This window comes from Candida theae, assembly GCF_024610275.1.
Source record: "Candida theae strain CBS 12239 chromosome Unknown scaffold14, whole genome shotgun sequence".
NCBI classification, from domain to species: domain Eukaryota; kingdom Fungi; phylum Ascomycota; class Pichiomycetes; order Serinales; family Debaryomycetaceae; genus Lodderomyces; species Lodderomyces theae.
This window is the reverse complement of record NW_026261482.1, coordinates 172,489-188,002: the sequence shown is the minus strand read 5'-3', so window position 1 is coordinate 188,002 and position 15,514 is coordinate 172,489. Positions and strand designations below refer to the sequence as shown.

Genomic DNA, 15,514 nt, shown 5'->3' with positions numbered 1-15,514 from the left:
AATGAGATGTTGTAGTGTTCAGAAATTGCAAAGAACTAAAATGAACGTAAAGTGTTCTGATGCATTCGAGAGGATCTGGTTGGTAGTTATAGTCGTCTTTTTCTTTTTAATTTTTTTTTCTTTTATTTTTTGCACTTCGCTTAAGCGGAATTGTGGGGGATGGCGTGTTTTGTAAGCGGACGAAAAAATTAAAAAAAAAAAAAAAAAGAAAAAGAAAAAAATTGCAACTAACATTATCCGGTATTAGCGGACAATAGCAATCGTCAATAATCTGCAATGTAACAGTCGAAACTTGTAAAATTGAGTCATCACTCTTTCTAATGTGTATAATGGGCTGTTGATCGTGTCCGGGAACTATAATGGGAAGTAAGCGTATCTCCGAGGTTACACTTGTTTACTAATAAGCGCTATTTCCCAATTGGGACAAATTTTGTATTCTAGTTGTTGCGAAAATTTTTGCACCGTCTCATAAAATTAGAAGTACAGATTGTGCTCTTCAAATTGGTTAAAGATTTCTCACAAACCAGATCATTCTATTAGGAAACTATGCTATGTACTCAACAAAAGTGGAACCAATGACCTGGCTCAAATTCTTGACAATGTTGGCATACCCTGCAATCCGTCTCATGATATTGTACAGCAAAAAGAACAAAATATTCAAACAAACGAAATTACCAAGCATAGCATAGACCAAATATATCCCGACCGTGCACAATCGAACTATACTTGTTGACAACAGCGGGCATGATTTTGCAATTGCGTCTGAGAATTTATACACCAATGAATCAGTGATCAAGTGACAATTTGACGGTGCGCCGTCTTTTGCAATGACGCATGAGGTTCTCAATAAGTATGCACGATGGTTCTTGAAAATGAGCTCGGCGTGTTTCCAAATCAGCGCATTTGCATATTGGGGTAGATTCAAGTAGTAGAAGCAATCGTAATTGTGCGTTGCTAATAATGCATGATCGTGTAGTATATCTGCCCTGTCTTGGAAGCAATACGTGAACCCATCCTTGATGAAATTGGAACTGAAGGTGATGATGTTGGAAAAGACAAATATCATATTGGTGACATTGTGCAAGTACGTTTGCAACACAAACAAGAAGATTAAGCTTCGCAATCCCGCTTGGATCATATTGACAAGATAAAATGCTGCATTAGTCACGGCTCTTTGGAAATTGCTCATTGTAAGTTGTTGGAAAATGCGATCAAACCGGATGGTAAAGAGGGGGAGATAGGTCCAATACCACGTAATTTCGTAAAATCGTCTGATTGTGCGTGGATTCCGACGGATACGACCGTGTCTGGTGGAGTTTAATGAACTTTGTCGAACGTAGTCTTCCATCTCATCTAGCACTCGTTGTCGTTCGTGTTCTGGTAAGCTGTTGAAATCATGCTGAATAGTGTGGTTTTGATGAAAGATGTCCAACAACGCGGTATCTAGTTGTGCAAAAATATCATGATTGGGATCCATGATGAAGTGGAAAGGACTTGCTTGGTAAATGTGTGTATCGCGGATTCATGGCATACCAATTTCTCTTTTTCTGTCAAATTGGTCACGTGGTAGACTACAGGCTCTACCACATCGAAAGACGGAGAGTAAGCAAAAAGATCACAGAAAGTCTTTAAAATCTGTGAAGCAGATAAACACGTAGGATTCCACGGTAAAACATATGAGTGGTAATCAAGAGGAGAAGAATCTCAACGGAAACAAGCAAAGCTACAGAATTTTGTCTCTATTGAAGAACGGTGGCCGATTACATTTATTCGATAAAAAGGAGCAAAACCCATTCCACTTCTGCAATAGTGGCTTACCCCCTATACACTACACACAACTAAGCTAAATCCCCTTCTCTGCCCGGCACTTCATTTTCCCCTGGCAACATCTTCGAAATAACGTGACTTTATCGGCAACAACCGTTTAGCGGCCGCCTTGTTACTAACAACATGGGGATCCCCCTGTGAGCATTGCAACAACTTTTTCAAAAATTGGAAACAATGCAAAGCAACGTCGACATCGACGCCAATGACCAGTGGTAAAAACAGGTCGGGTGATTTCAACTCTTTATCAAATTTCGATTTGCCCTCCACTATGGTGATCACGAAACACGTGGCGAATATTTCCTTCATGTCGTAGCATAGAATAATTGGTAAACTTGACGTCAATTCGATCAACGTTACTGTCATTTTCAAAATCTCTTTTCTTTTCGAGTAGAATAATTGGCCCATGCCGAGATGTATCTTGTTCAAGATTTTGAAATGGAGCAAGTATGGTGATGTAAAGTTCAAGTCAAATTGCAATTTGCGCAAAATCAATTCTTCTCGATAGAGTAACTGATCTCTCCATTTCCAATAGTATTCACTTTGTTCATCAATTGGTGGTGGTGGTTGTTTCACATTGTCTTTGATTATTGGAGGTCTGGGGTTCTTCACATTACATGCATACAAGCTGACTTTGTCAGGTTGGCGGTAAGTATCATTCAATTTACAAGCAATGGTCAACGCTGCTGACGCCACAAAATATTTCGAAGATGAAAGTGGTAATCGCATATAGTATCGGTGCAAGTAGACTGTTGTTGCGAGTAATGTCGGTCCGTCAACTTTGAGCTTGGTGCCTAGTCGTATAATAAATTCGTGCATTGATTCTTTAATCCTGAGTTCTTGCAGTAAGGTTATTTTGGCTTGTAGTCGACTTGGGGTACGATATAGCACCACTGATTCGGGAAATATCCATATGCTTTTGGAATGAGAATGAATTTGTTTTGGTCCACCATTGTTGCTGTTTCCTTTGTCGCTGTTATTGTTGTTGTTGTTGTTAGTATTTGTGGAAGATGCAGATGCTGTATCTGACACAGCTGGTGCCGTCTTATTGGTTGTGACTGTGCCGATGGAGGAGTCTCTGGATTGTGTAAGTACATTCCCGCCCCTGCTAGAAGGTAGACTTGTATCACTCTTATACATGGGTAAAAAAAGGGCAGTTTCCTGGTGAGACTCAGGTGGATAACGTTGCTAGTCGATACTGAGGAGCACCTTACCCATAAGCTTTTATTATAAGATCGCTTTTTCTATTGATATTCTTATTTTTGTTCTTTTCTGTTTTTTTATTGAGGAGGGGGGTTTATTGTAAGGTTTTTTCTCTTCTTTCTCTCTAATTAGGAATGGTAGCGTCTTCGTTATTTGCTTTACAACATCCATAACGAGAATCTGTGAAGTTTTGCTTTCGATTGCGGTTACTAGAAATGAGCGGGATCGGGGCAATACATAGCTCTTCCTTGCTGAAGTGATCCACTGTATACCTCCAAATTTGAGCGTAAATTAAGGTACCAGCAGTGGACCGGAAACTTTGTGTTTTAGATTGACCTCTCTGTTTTATACGAGGAGCACAAGAAGTGCAAACATTGTATTGTCTTCCTCTAGTCTGACTTTGTCATATCCATAAGTAAAGGTGTGAAGACCATTCTATCTTCATAACCATTCACAGTAGTCTGCTTTTACTTGTGGTGATTGCAAAATGCATACTATGCAAGTGCTCCATCCTGCATACAGGTTAGAGAGGTAAAAAAAAAAAAAAATTTCAACCCTAACCTCAGTGAGTGAGTGAAGGCCCCATTGGAAAATTTTTATTCAGAAGAGAGAGCCTTCATACTCTTGCAAACAGAAATACAACACCAAATATGGCTGCCACCACTACCAGTACTACCAGCAGCAGCAGCAGCAGCAGCAGCAACTCATTCATGCACTTGGTAAGACCAAATGTGCTTGCGCCTGCAGCAGGATCAGCCAACGGACCGGCCAATGTCAAGATTCACGCGTCGGCATTGCTCACCATTTTAGAAATTGTTGCCAAACAAGTATTGAACAAGAGAATAATCGGGACTTTGTTGGGAATAAGATCAGACAACGGACTAGAAGTAGAAATCAGGGATGCTTTTATTGTTCCATGTGATGAGACTGGTGATTCCATTGCTATTGAAGATCAAGCTCATAAATCTTTGTTTCATTTATACAAAAAGTCACACCCCAAGGAAAGTGTTTTGGGATGGTTTGGTAGTATGAATGTGATTGATGATACTACTTCTTTGATTCATGATTTCTATTCCAAAGGAGTTGATCGTGCGTTCCCCTATCCTGCCATTTATTTGAACGTTGAGTATATTAATGAGCAAGGACAGATTACGACCCCAAAGATAATAACGTATATTGGTGCTGCTGTGGGCAAACCAGCTTCCAAAACCAATGTGCAAATAGGATGGAACAAGGCCGCTAGCAGTGTGAATAACTCGTATATTTTCACACCTATTCCCAATGAAGTTGTTGATGGAACAAATACTGAAAAGCTTGGGTATAAGTCATTGCAAGACTCGGTCGTCGATAGCTCTTCTTCGGATATTTCATCAATTATTGATGGTAGACATCCGTTTTTCACTCATAACTTACAACAGGTGCAACACAATGTTGCCAATTTGATTGCATACATTGATGAAAATGCCAGTAAGAACCAGTCAGATGAAAATCTTGATTTGTTGAGAAAATTGAGCAATACATTATTGACTAAACCACCAGTGTTGACTGATGTCGAAGAATTGAACAAGTTGTTTGATAATTTCAATCAAGATGTTATAATGATTGAGTATTTGACCAAGGCTGTTAAGGACCAAATTGAGTTGAGTGCAAGATTGACTGCTAGTTCAGAAGCTGACAAGAGAAATTAAATGCAGTACTGGAGGGGAGGCGGGGGAAAGGGGGAAAGGGGGTTATGTGGCGAAGAAGAGAAGAGGGATGGAAAATCAATAGTTTTGAAATAGCCCTGACACTTAGTTATAGATTAGTATAGGGAAGTAGCAGATTGCAACTCTTTCAGAGGCTTCTACTTTATGGTTAGAAGGAATAATATATAAAATTGTATACTAATTAGTGAAACCATTGCACACGGTATATATTTGGTAATATGTCTCGTGAGAGTTAGATAAGCGGTGATCTGCTAGTCAGTGTTTTTATTCCAATGTTTGTCATTTCCTGAAGGAGACTCTTGATTTCCAACTCAAAAGGGGGCATGGTATATAGCTACTTGATGGACACTTGCGTAATTGTGGGGAGTCATGCAGTGTATTATTGTATCCAGTTGATGGCTATGCTTAAGTGATAAAGAAAACTGTGGATCCAATTTTTGGATGGTTTGGTCTTATTGTATTACGTAATTCCAGTAGAACAAACCACAAATAGGAGAGAAAGATATTGTGATTCAGATGCACACAGTGTATGTACACAGTACTTGGTATACAAGATAAATGTAACATAAATCACTTGGAAATGATAGTAAATGGTTTGGTAATAATGCTTTGGGAGAGAAGATAGCATGGTATTGAGTAACGGGTAATACTGTTGGCGACTAAAAGTCTTCTGGTTGTATTCAATGCAACAAAATAGTTGGAGATGGAGTTATCACAAAGACAATACGATTAGAAAACAAAAAAAAAAAGGGGGGGGAGGGAAAAAGGGAAGAAGGGGAGGGAGGAGAGATTGGTGAAACGACCAGCCAATGTAACGACATACAATTTGTATATATACGAGGTATTTCGTCAGAACTTACATCTACCAAGACACCTTCTTTACAGTTATTCATACTTATAAACTACTTTGACCTTTAAATGTGTGACTGAGATAAACAGCCAATGGTAGTGTACTTTAGATCAAAATTTCAAACAAAGAAAAAGAAAAAAACTTTCTGAGAAGAGCAGAAGCAGAAGCAGAAGCAGAAGCAGAAGCAGGGCAGAAACTCCTTCTTTTCTTCTTATACCAGCTATTCTTTAGACAGAAGAAATACATATATACCTATATCAGGTGAGATATATAACTAAACTTATCTTAAATCAACAAGCATAATTCGAAAGATAAGCCTACGCCAATTAACCAAGTAAAGACGAATTAGATAACGCAGAAAGCAGGAGGTTCAAAGGGATTATTCAGTTTTTAGCAACATACCACTCCCAATACACCTGACATTTCATCAAGCTAAAACCACAGCTATACTCCCAAGATAACTCGACAGTTGTTGTTTTTCTTACACACATAGAGTTGTTTTCCGTATTATGTGCAACTATCGAAATATACAAACGACTACTTCACTTATATACATCTATTTTACCAATCATTTCATTATATCGCATAAATAAAGGAAATATCATTTGGGAAGAAAGAGAAGTCGATAAACAGAATTACTTTGATTATAGAAAGAAGCGCAGCATCATTATTCAGTATAGTGTGCTTCTTCTTCTTCTTTTTTTTTTTTAAACTATTGATTTATTCAGGGAAAGGAGGAGATTGAGACAGAGAATTAGTGCTGTACCCATATTCTTTAACACTACTTTGCTATAGAAAGAGTTTTGCTACAGCGGAGGAGATAGGGGAAGCTATATTCATTCACTACAACAACAAGAAAGAGAGAGAAAGAGAGAAATTTCAGACAAAGAGATTCGCAATTTCACAATGCCGAAAAGTCCTACAAGTAAAGCCTATCATGGCAACAACTCAAACAATGCGAAAGCTACTTATAGCAAGAACAACAATGTCTACCTGGCGCCACAAACACATCAAACACAACATCAATATGGTGGTAAAAACTTGAAAGCGTACAACAAACGAAGATTTAGTATTGCCAATTCAACAAGCTCATCCTCATCACAGGAGTATTTATCTGATGACGACGATGAATCAGATAAAACCAGGACTACAGCAGTGGTTACTACAGCAAATCAACACGGCAACAAGACTGGCACAAAGCATGTCCATTATCTTGATTCAGATTCTGACTCATCATTGACTGCTATTTCCGACCACGAATACACCCATCCTACGGCACAGCCTGGCAAGAAATCCCAAGGTAAGAAAGTAGTTGGTGGTGGCAAAAAGGGCAAGGGTGTTTACGGAAGAAAAGCCACACCGAGGAAATCACTTGGGTTGTCGAAACAAGATTTACAAAATTTTGAAAATGAAGTAGTTGAGATTACATCTGGTTCAGATGAGGATGATGACGACGATAATGGTCAAGTTGATCGCTCAGATTTAGTTTCCGACGTCACTAGAACCTCGAATGGAGGTAGTGACAACAGCGACGACAATGACGATGGCAATGAGGGCGATGACAGTGAAGATGACGAGGAAAAAGAGCATGTGGCTGGATTATATGCTCTTTTGCAGAACGGAAAACAGTTACGTGCTGACGATTCCGAGGAGTCAGGGGAGTCCAATGATGATGATGATGACGATGATGGATCAGACGGGGATACTTACAGTTCATCTGATGATGATTCCGATGTCGATTTCGTTAGATTGCAAAAGCAGCAAAAGGCAAATTCCTTACAGGCTGCTAGAGCCAGAAAGGGATTGAAGAAGGAGCAAAAACAGAAGGTTGGAAAAGATGCATTATTGATCTCAATTGGTAATGGGGAGACAAGTAACTCAGACAAGTCAAAGAGCAAAGGCACCACCAAACGTCGAAGAAGTTCTGTCAAGTATGGGAGACGAAAGTCCGATGTCATTTTACCAGATATCAATTTCAAGTTTGAGTTTGATAATGTTGATGACATTGACGAAGAGAAAGAAGAAGATGGTGATGAGAGGAACACAACAAATTCGAAATCGGATAGCTTTGTCAAGACCCAAGTTCCTCCTGAGGAAGAGGATGTAGGAGAGGAAGTGGACTATTCTCCAACCATACCATTAGACACCAATACCAGTGGACAGCAGAGTCAACAACAACAGCTGCAGCTGCAGCTGCATTTTGAATTCGAATTTGATGAGGATCTTTTGCATGTTCCCAAGATGAATGACAGTGATGTGAATTCCGATGAGGATTATGAGATTGATGATAATGAGTTGTTGGCTACTTTGCAGGCTGAAAATGATGTTGATGAGTTCTTGCTACCGCCAGGGAATGATTCTGTTATTGAAACGTCGGGTGATAAGTCTGTCGCCAATTTGAGCAAAATTGGCAGTATTAGTGCAGGAGCGGACGAATCTACTGGTGCTGATGCAGATCTTGAAGGTGGTAGTGGTGCCACTGGAGATGAACGCGACAACGACGACGATGACGACGACGACGATGAAAATGACCCTTTTTTGAAAGAGGAGGAGAAGTTTCTTGTCAATGAGTTTGAAAATAATGGCTTTGATGACAATGGTGATGACAAATTCGACAGTCAAAATATCTATAATGAAGAAGAAGACGATGACGAGGACGATGATGAGGACGATGATTTTACTTTTGGCGATAGTGAGTATTCGACATCAAAACGAATAGTGAATTCGTTCAAGGGTATTGGTGAAGATCGTAGTAAACCAATTGTCCAATATGAAAGCAGTGCTTCTAAGGATAGTGAGTACGATGAGGATGATTATATTGACTTTATTGACTTTGATGTCCCATTTTTTGATGAAAGTGATGATGGAAGAGTCAAGAGTGGCAGTGTTTTGTCATCGCCAAGTAAGAAAAGCAAAAGAGTCCACAAGAAGGGCAATGGTGCACTTGACGACGATGACGATGATGACGATGACGATTCGTACTTGTGGAATTACTTTTTCAGTTCAGATAATGATTCATCGAGTGATGTTGAAAAGGATACTCTAGTTCAACATGAAAACATTGGCAGGAAAAGGAGGAGAGGAAGGAGAAGTAGTGGCAGTGGCAGTGGCAGTGGCAGTGGCAATAATAACAAAGAACGGAAATTGAAAACTACGCATTCTAATGTTGATGAACTATTTGATGAAATTGATCGTGACAAGACGTTTAGGACCAAGAAACCAGACTTCAATTCCACCAAGTTTAAATTCAAGAGTGGACGAGGCTTTGCTGATCGGATAGGTGGTGGTTCTGCTGCTGCTGTTGATAATGGTGATGCAGCAGCAGCAGCATCGGTACCGGGGTATGCCGGTCATTTAGGAGATGATGAAGGTGGATATGTAGATTACGAAGACGAAAATGGTTACGATAGTTCTGAATCGACTGATGTTGATGAATCATTACCGAGAAACGCCAATACCTCACCACAGATTGGATCGAAAAAGGCTACAGAGGTGCTTTCGTCGAAAACTGCCGATTACCGTCCACCAATGTTGGGGTCATGGGTGACTATAGATTCTAAGCCATTTGGAATTATTGATGGAATGAGTACACGGACATTGCAACTGAGTCAAAGGTCACAAGAACCACGGGGGATGAGTACTACCACTGCTGATGGACGTCATCGTGGGCAACATCGTCAAAGATCTCTTTCTCCGGGTTCGCGATCGGCATTGGTTTCAGCAACATCTGCAGCCACAGCGTCGGGGACAAATAAGAGGAGTAGCGTTGGGTATAATGTACGGCATGGAAATATGCTGCAACCTCAAGTACAAATGGTGCTGGGCGTGAGTATGAACCTGGGTCTGGGTCTGGGTTTTGGCCAGGACGGTCTACAAGTAAATTCAGACGAGCTGCTGGTTCTGGTATTGGGGTTGGATGATTTGCTCAATGTGAGTGAGTTGGATAACGATGATGAGAACGATGTGAGGATATGGCGGGATTTCAACAATGCACAGAAATCAAGGGTTCCTTTGGGTGCGTTTAGGAATAAGTCGATACTTCACAATCATCATCACCGACAACAACAGCAACAGCAACAGCAGCAGCAGCAAAGACAGCAGGAGAATGTGAATCACTTTCATCATCATCAACATCATCAACAAAGATCTCAGCGTCGTCGCAGTAGCAGCTTGCAAGGACAGAAGAGTCAATATGCAAACAAGCATAGTGCTAGTGCTGCTCAACCGCAAATACAGCAAGCACTGGGTCCAGCTTATGTAAAGAGGCGCAAGTCGTCACTAGGACCGTTGGGGGTGGCTGCTGGAGCAGGCAGTGGTGATAACAGTGGTAACAATGGTGTTGGTGGTGTTGGTAGTGTTACACCTGGGTATAGATCTACGAAATCGGGACTTTTTAGTGAAGCTGCGTTGGCCAATGTTGAAGAGATGTTGGGCGATGATTACGACGTGATGGCTTTGATTGAGCGGATGTAATTGGGGAGACAGACAGAGACAGAGAGAGAGAAGAATGTAGCTGTTGCGGTTGTGGCCGTTGTTGTTGTTGTGGGATGAGGTGTTAAGAGAGATGCGTTGCATGCTTCCATTTTTATATTTTGTGGGGTGTTTCAGTTTTGTTTCAAAGGTGTTGTTTGACTTGTTTAGGTATTCAATGTATTTTACAATTTAAGTTTATTCTAGTTGGAAAGGATTCTAATTTGTTAGTTGCGTGTAAAAGCTTTTTAGAGCAAGCCTTAAATGGCCATGCCATTGATTGACAAGGCTTGTTGCAATTTCTTGATTTATCATTCATGCGGAAACACAAAGTTGTTCCCATTGATTTACTTTCATCCGTTGATTACTTTGAACAGGATGTACTAGAGGTTGTGTTTACATTTTACCGTTTATGGTCTGATGTCTGTTGTAGGGGGAGTATAACCATTACATCATCTATTCATAATTAACGTGGATGATTGTTTTAATGAAGAACAATAAAAGTGTGTGCCTGAGTCGATTGTATTGTTGATGTATTTGTACTCTTGCTGTATACAGTGTTGGTGGTATTTGTATGCAGGTAGTATTGTCTGAGGTCGGATAGTGTGTGAGATAGAGAGAGAGAGAGAAAAGGGGAGGCGCAGTTGAAAGGGATAGGAGAGGTGAACACTGGTTGTAAGACCACTTTCTGCTCGTGCGAACTTCCTTCAGAGAGAAAGAGGAGTGATGATGATGATGATGATGATACTCGATGTAACCCTGTTGGTAAGAATACGTTTTTAGGTTATTGAAGTCCTTAGGAGTCCCATCGCCAAGAAAAAAATGGAGTTTGAGATAGCTTATCTACAGTTTGTGTATCACTGCGATTCAAGGGGGGGGAGAGGGAGGAAGGTGGAAGAAGGATTTAGTAGCAGTATAATAGATGTATTTACAAAGGGTTAGTCCACCACCAATCTACTTTGACAACAAACAGTTTGGACAACAATAACTAACGTAATAGGTAAAACTATCGTGTTACATTGTTCACAAGTGGACGTTATCTTACTCCTGACGTATTTCTTTACGTGTATGCCTAAGTGAGATTACTAAGAAAAGCAACTGGTCTAAACCCATCAATGTTTCAACGTAACTACCATATGGGTATGAATTTCATCTAAGGGTCTGTATATGCACAATTTCCTCTAAAAAGGATTACAATGCTCATTCGTATTCGTAATCTCTCGCTCTTGAAAAGTAAAATAACCGACAGAAAAGGATCTGCAAGCAAAAAAGGAAAACGTTCTCCTCTTTTATTCTGAGCGGGTGGAGAGGATGCGCGAGGGAGTGCGTGTGTGTGTGTGTGTGTGTGTGTGTGTTAGTTTAGGGCAAAGTAATAGTAATTGATGATGCCCAGAAGATTTATAAGTCGTCAAATGGTTATCTTTACTTTTTGTTTCGGGAATAGTATCCTTTCTCTCTATATCTCCGTAACAAGGCGTTAAATAAAAGACCCCTCCTGTGAGTTTCATTGTGGCTTCTACCTTCCATGGTTATATATACCCACATTCCAGTACTTTGCCCACTCAATGTTTTCCCAAGTTGGGCATTTTTTTTAATTGTCTAAGCCACGTGCTGATCTCTCTGATTTCTCTTTTTTATCCCTTCCATATGTTCGTTTTTCCTTATTTCTAACACCCTTGTTGACTATCCCACCTAAATGCAACCGCCTAATATATCTGAGACCTAATTTGGGAAACGTTGCAATTAGCTCAGTAGTCATTATTGCGTCATCATCATCAATATCACCCGTAATGAAAATTGCATGTCTAGGTTTGTGTAATATTATGTGAACAAAAAAAAAAATAAATAAAATTTCTTTTGTAACACAAAAAGTATAAATTGACAACCGTAGGCTACACACATCCAAACACACATACAATACAGCACAATACAATGCATTGTGTCTTCTATACAAAACCATTTTTTTTTTCAAACGAAAAAGCCCTGAAACCTTCAATTCAAAGGTCTATAACTAACCATCCGTCCCTTCTTTCTCCCTTTACTTCTTCTTCTTTTTCTTCTCTTCTCTGTCTCTCTTTATTAATCAGTACATTTCAACTATCACCAGTTACCACCAATTGCACCTTGCCCCATAGGCATATATTTGCGGCCAAAAAGAACAAACATAGCAATCAATTCGGTCCCTTTGCATCCACCAGCACCAGCACCTGCTCACACAACCTCAGCATCCCTCCCCTCCCCCTCACATTCACCATGATTAAGCTACTGTCAAGATCAAGAAAGAAAGTAACCATATATTATGCTTCAGTAGCACTATGGGCACTATTGATTCTCACGTGGTACCACTACAACTACAACTACAACTACAAGTCTGAAACTTTACTCAACCACTCAATATATGACATGTATGACGACCATTATAATAACCAACAACCATCGAGTCCAAAGCTATCCGGAACTTCCAACACAGGGAAAAAATTCCCACCATCACTAGCAGACACAGCCACAGAAACCGATTCATTAGCTGAAAATGGAGATGATGCTGTTGATGGAGATGACTTGCTATTCCCTAATTTCAAAAACACAACAGTATACCAAAACCTACTTGATGATTACAACCTTTCCAAACAAATTGATTTCCACTCAACGGTATACGACTCAATTTTCCAACATCATTCCATGGATTCTGTATTGGGGAATTTGAATTTCCAACAACGATGTGACTTGTTTTTCAAACACATCTTTTTGAATAACCCAAATTGGATATTCGACCCTACTGAGAACTATAATGTGGTTTGGGGTGCTCCCTTTGAAACGTACAAGAAGATGCACAAGGAAGAATTGGAAAAGGCGTACGCGAAACAGTTACAGTTGAAGCAGCAGCAGGTGCCGATAAAGGAACCAACTGAAGTGGAATTGCATCTAAAGTTGCAGAGACTTCAGCGTCTTGAACGTCAAAAGGAACAAGCTTTGAAGGTGCAGAATGCCCAGCCCATGAAACAACAGAATCAACAGAATCAACAGAATCAAAAACAGCAACAAGGCGGTCAGAATCTGCCAGTACAACAACAAAATCAATATGGACCTCTCCAAAACAATTTGAACCCTAGAGACGTTGTTGCTCTGTTTGTTGACACTCCCGACTACAAAGAATTCCAGCGCAGCTCATACACCAAATGGAAATCGCACGAACTGGATCAGAAAATAGTTGACAATGTCAGTGTGTTGCGATTATACAACAAATGCTACTTGAGCAATGACGAACCTAAACAACAACAACAAACTGCAAAATTTATCAAGCAGCAGAAATCAGTAATACGGCAAATTGACGATGATAGGTCACAAATTCCCAAATTCGTTACATCTGAACCTGAACAGCGCATTGCTGATGTTGACTTTAGTGAAGTTTTCCAGCGTCGTGTGTATCCTTGGCTTTCTTATGAGTTACCTGTGTTTGAACGATGGACGGGTGAAATTTTCAACTCGCCACCAAATTACCGTGACATTCTCAATGACCCCACTCAGCCATTGGCCAAATCTTATTCCTCCTCGTCATCATCGTCATCGGCATCATGGCCAACATCATTGAAACAGTCAAACAATTTCCTCCGAAACTTTAAACATGCTTGTCAAGGAAAGGGTATAGTTTTGTCCATTGCTGATAAGCACGTTGAGTATACTGTCAGTCTCATCCATTTGCTTCGAGCATTGAACAACAAATTACCCATCCAGATTGTCTATCATGACAATTTGAACGATGACACAAAGAGACAAATTGTTACTGCTGCCCGTGAGGATTTCTCCCATTTACCCCAATCCTTCCAAAAGATAGCCCACTTGTTCCCCCTGGATTATCTTGATCCTAAGTCAAAAGGGTTACCCAAACAGGAAGTATGGTTTGTCAATACGGCCAGTGTGATTAATGAACGGTACAAGCTGCAATTTGGTGGGTTTGCCAATAAGTTATTGGCGACTTTTTTCAATTCTTTTAATGAGATGATGGTGATTGATGCTGATACTGTGATGATGCAGGACCCAAAAAAGTATTTCCAACTCCAGGGGTATAAAGATACCGGTACTTTTTTCTTTCGTGATCGTGCTGTTATTCAAAATCGTCATTTACTGGATGGTCAATTCTTCCACAAGATTAGCCAATCTACCGTTGACTCACTCATGTTTGATGTTCCGTTGCTTACCGACTTCACATTACGTCGTGATTATTTCCGAGGATTACTACACACAATGGAATCAGGAATGGTTTTAATCAATCGTCCATTGCACTTCAACTCCATCTTGATGGTTGTCCATATGAATTTCATGCATCCATTGAAACGCTTATCGTATGGGGACAAGGAACTTTACTGGCTTGGTTTTGCGCTTGCTGGTGATGAAAATTACCATTTCAACAAACATGGCGCTGCTGCCATTGGCGAAATGACTAATCCTCATGAACGACCAAGACCAGATGGCACATTGCACAATTCGAAAGAATTGTGTTCGCCACACCCGGGACACATTAGTGAAGAAAACAATCATACTTTACTATGGATCAATTCCGGTTTCAGGTTCTGCCATCAAGCACCAATGGTCAATTTCAACAAGGAGATTACATTTGGCAGTAGATTGAAATCACTTCCTCAGACAATAGAAGCCTTCAGAGCGTTCTACTACAGTCCATTGAGAATCAAGACGGCGATTGTACCTCCACAAGACCCCGAGATCCACCATCGAAGAAACATTCAAGACGAACCTACGCATGGTTGGTTAATGGACCAGAACTATTGTCAAAAGTATCTTTGGTGCGGGTATCTGTCTATTGGTGGGAAGGTTAATGATCATGAGGATAATACGATGGAAGGGTTGGTGATTGAATATGGGCCTAAAGAGCGGGCAATGTTTGATTATTTGGGTGATATCTGGATTGGTGTGGAGTGATTAAGAAGAATTATTGGAGGAGACAATGGTAGTGATGTTTATGGTTTTATATATATATATATATATATTGCATCTATAGCATAGAATAGAGGGAATTGAAGCATTTAATGATAGTTGTTTGATTTGTAGCATCTAGTTAATACTGATTGCAAATGTCTGGGTTTGTTCTTTTTGATTGCAAATTTGGAAAGGCAAAGACAAGGTCGTGCGCAAGTTAGAGGTAGTGTGAGTGAAACCAAAGACATTTGATGCTTTGAGTGTCTCTGTCTCTGTAAAGAAGGCAAAAAAAAAAATAAAAAAAAAATAAAAAAAGAATAGATTTACAACCAAAGGGAGTGTGACTTAACTCCAAGCCACTATAGAGTATTGGGAACTGGACAAACAACGTCTCTACGTAACTATCGAAAGCAGGCCTGTATCTTTACTGCTATTATCTAGAAACTATCAGCTCTGCTTGCAAATAAAGAGAGGAAAAGGTACACTGAAATCACCGGAATTAAACTTACAATTACGAACACACACACAC

At 40.1% G+C, this 15,514-nt stretch overlaps 5 protein-coding genes across 5 annotated transcripts; 3 read left to right on the top strand and 2 right to left on the bottom strand. All coding sequences in view use genetic code 12, as the record gives it.

Annotated features, from left to right (window-relative positions):
* Positions 1-544: 544 nt before the first annotated feature.
* Positions 545-1,477, bottom strand: KGF57_004955 (uncharacterized protein; the record flags this gene model as incomplete). Its single annotated transcript, XM_051754519.1, has 1 exon — positions 545-1,477. The coding sequence occupies one exon, from the start codon at positions 1,475-1,477 to the stop codon at positions 545-547; it is 933 nt and encodes a 310-aa protein (XP_051606635.1).
* A 392-nt stretch (positions 1,478-1,869) lies between these two features.
* On the bottom strand, positions 1,870-2,964 carry BUR2 (Bur2p; the record flags this gene model as incomplete). Its single annotated transcript, XM_051754518.1, has 1 exon — positions 1,870-2,964. One exon carries the CDS (start codon positions 2,962-2,964, stop codon positions 1,870-1,872), a length of 1,095 nt encoding a protein of 364 aa, XP_051606634.1.
* Positions 2,965-3,677: 713 nt separating this feature from the next.
* On the top strand, positions 3,678-4,715 carry KGF57_004953 (uncharacterized protein; the record flags this gene model as incomplete). The annotated part of the gene is made up of 1 exon (XM_051754517.1): positions 3,678-4,715. One exon carries the CDS (start codon positions 3,678-3,680, stop codon positions 4,713-4,715), a length of 1,038 nt encoding a protein of 345 aa, XP_051606633.1.
* Positions 4,716-6,489: 1,774 nt separating this feature from the next.
* Positions 6,490-10,056, top strand: IFH1 (Ifh1p; the record flags this gene model as incomplete). Its single annotated transcript, XM_051754516.1, has 1 exon — positions 6,490-10,056. One exon carries the CDS (start codon positions 6,490-6,492, stop codon positions 10,054-10,056), a length of 3,567 nt encoding a protein of 1,188 aa, XP_051606632.1.
* A 2,250-nt stretch (positions 10,057-12,306) lies between these two features.
* On the top strand, positions 12,307-14,988 carry MNN1 (Mnn1p; the record flags this gene model as incomplete). Its single annotated transcript, XM_051754515.1, has 1 exon — positions 12,307-14,988. The coding sequence occupies one exon, from the start codon at positions 12,307-12,309 to the stop codon at positions 14,986-14,988; it is 2,682 nt and encodes an 893-aa protein (XP_051606631.1).
* Positions 14,989-15,514: the final 526 nt, after the last annotated feature.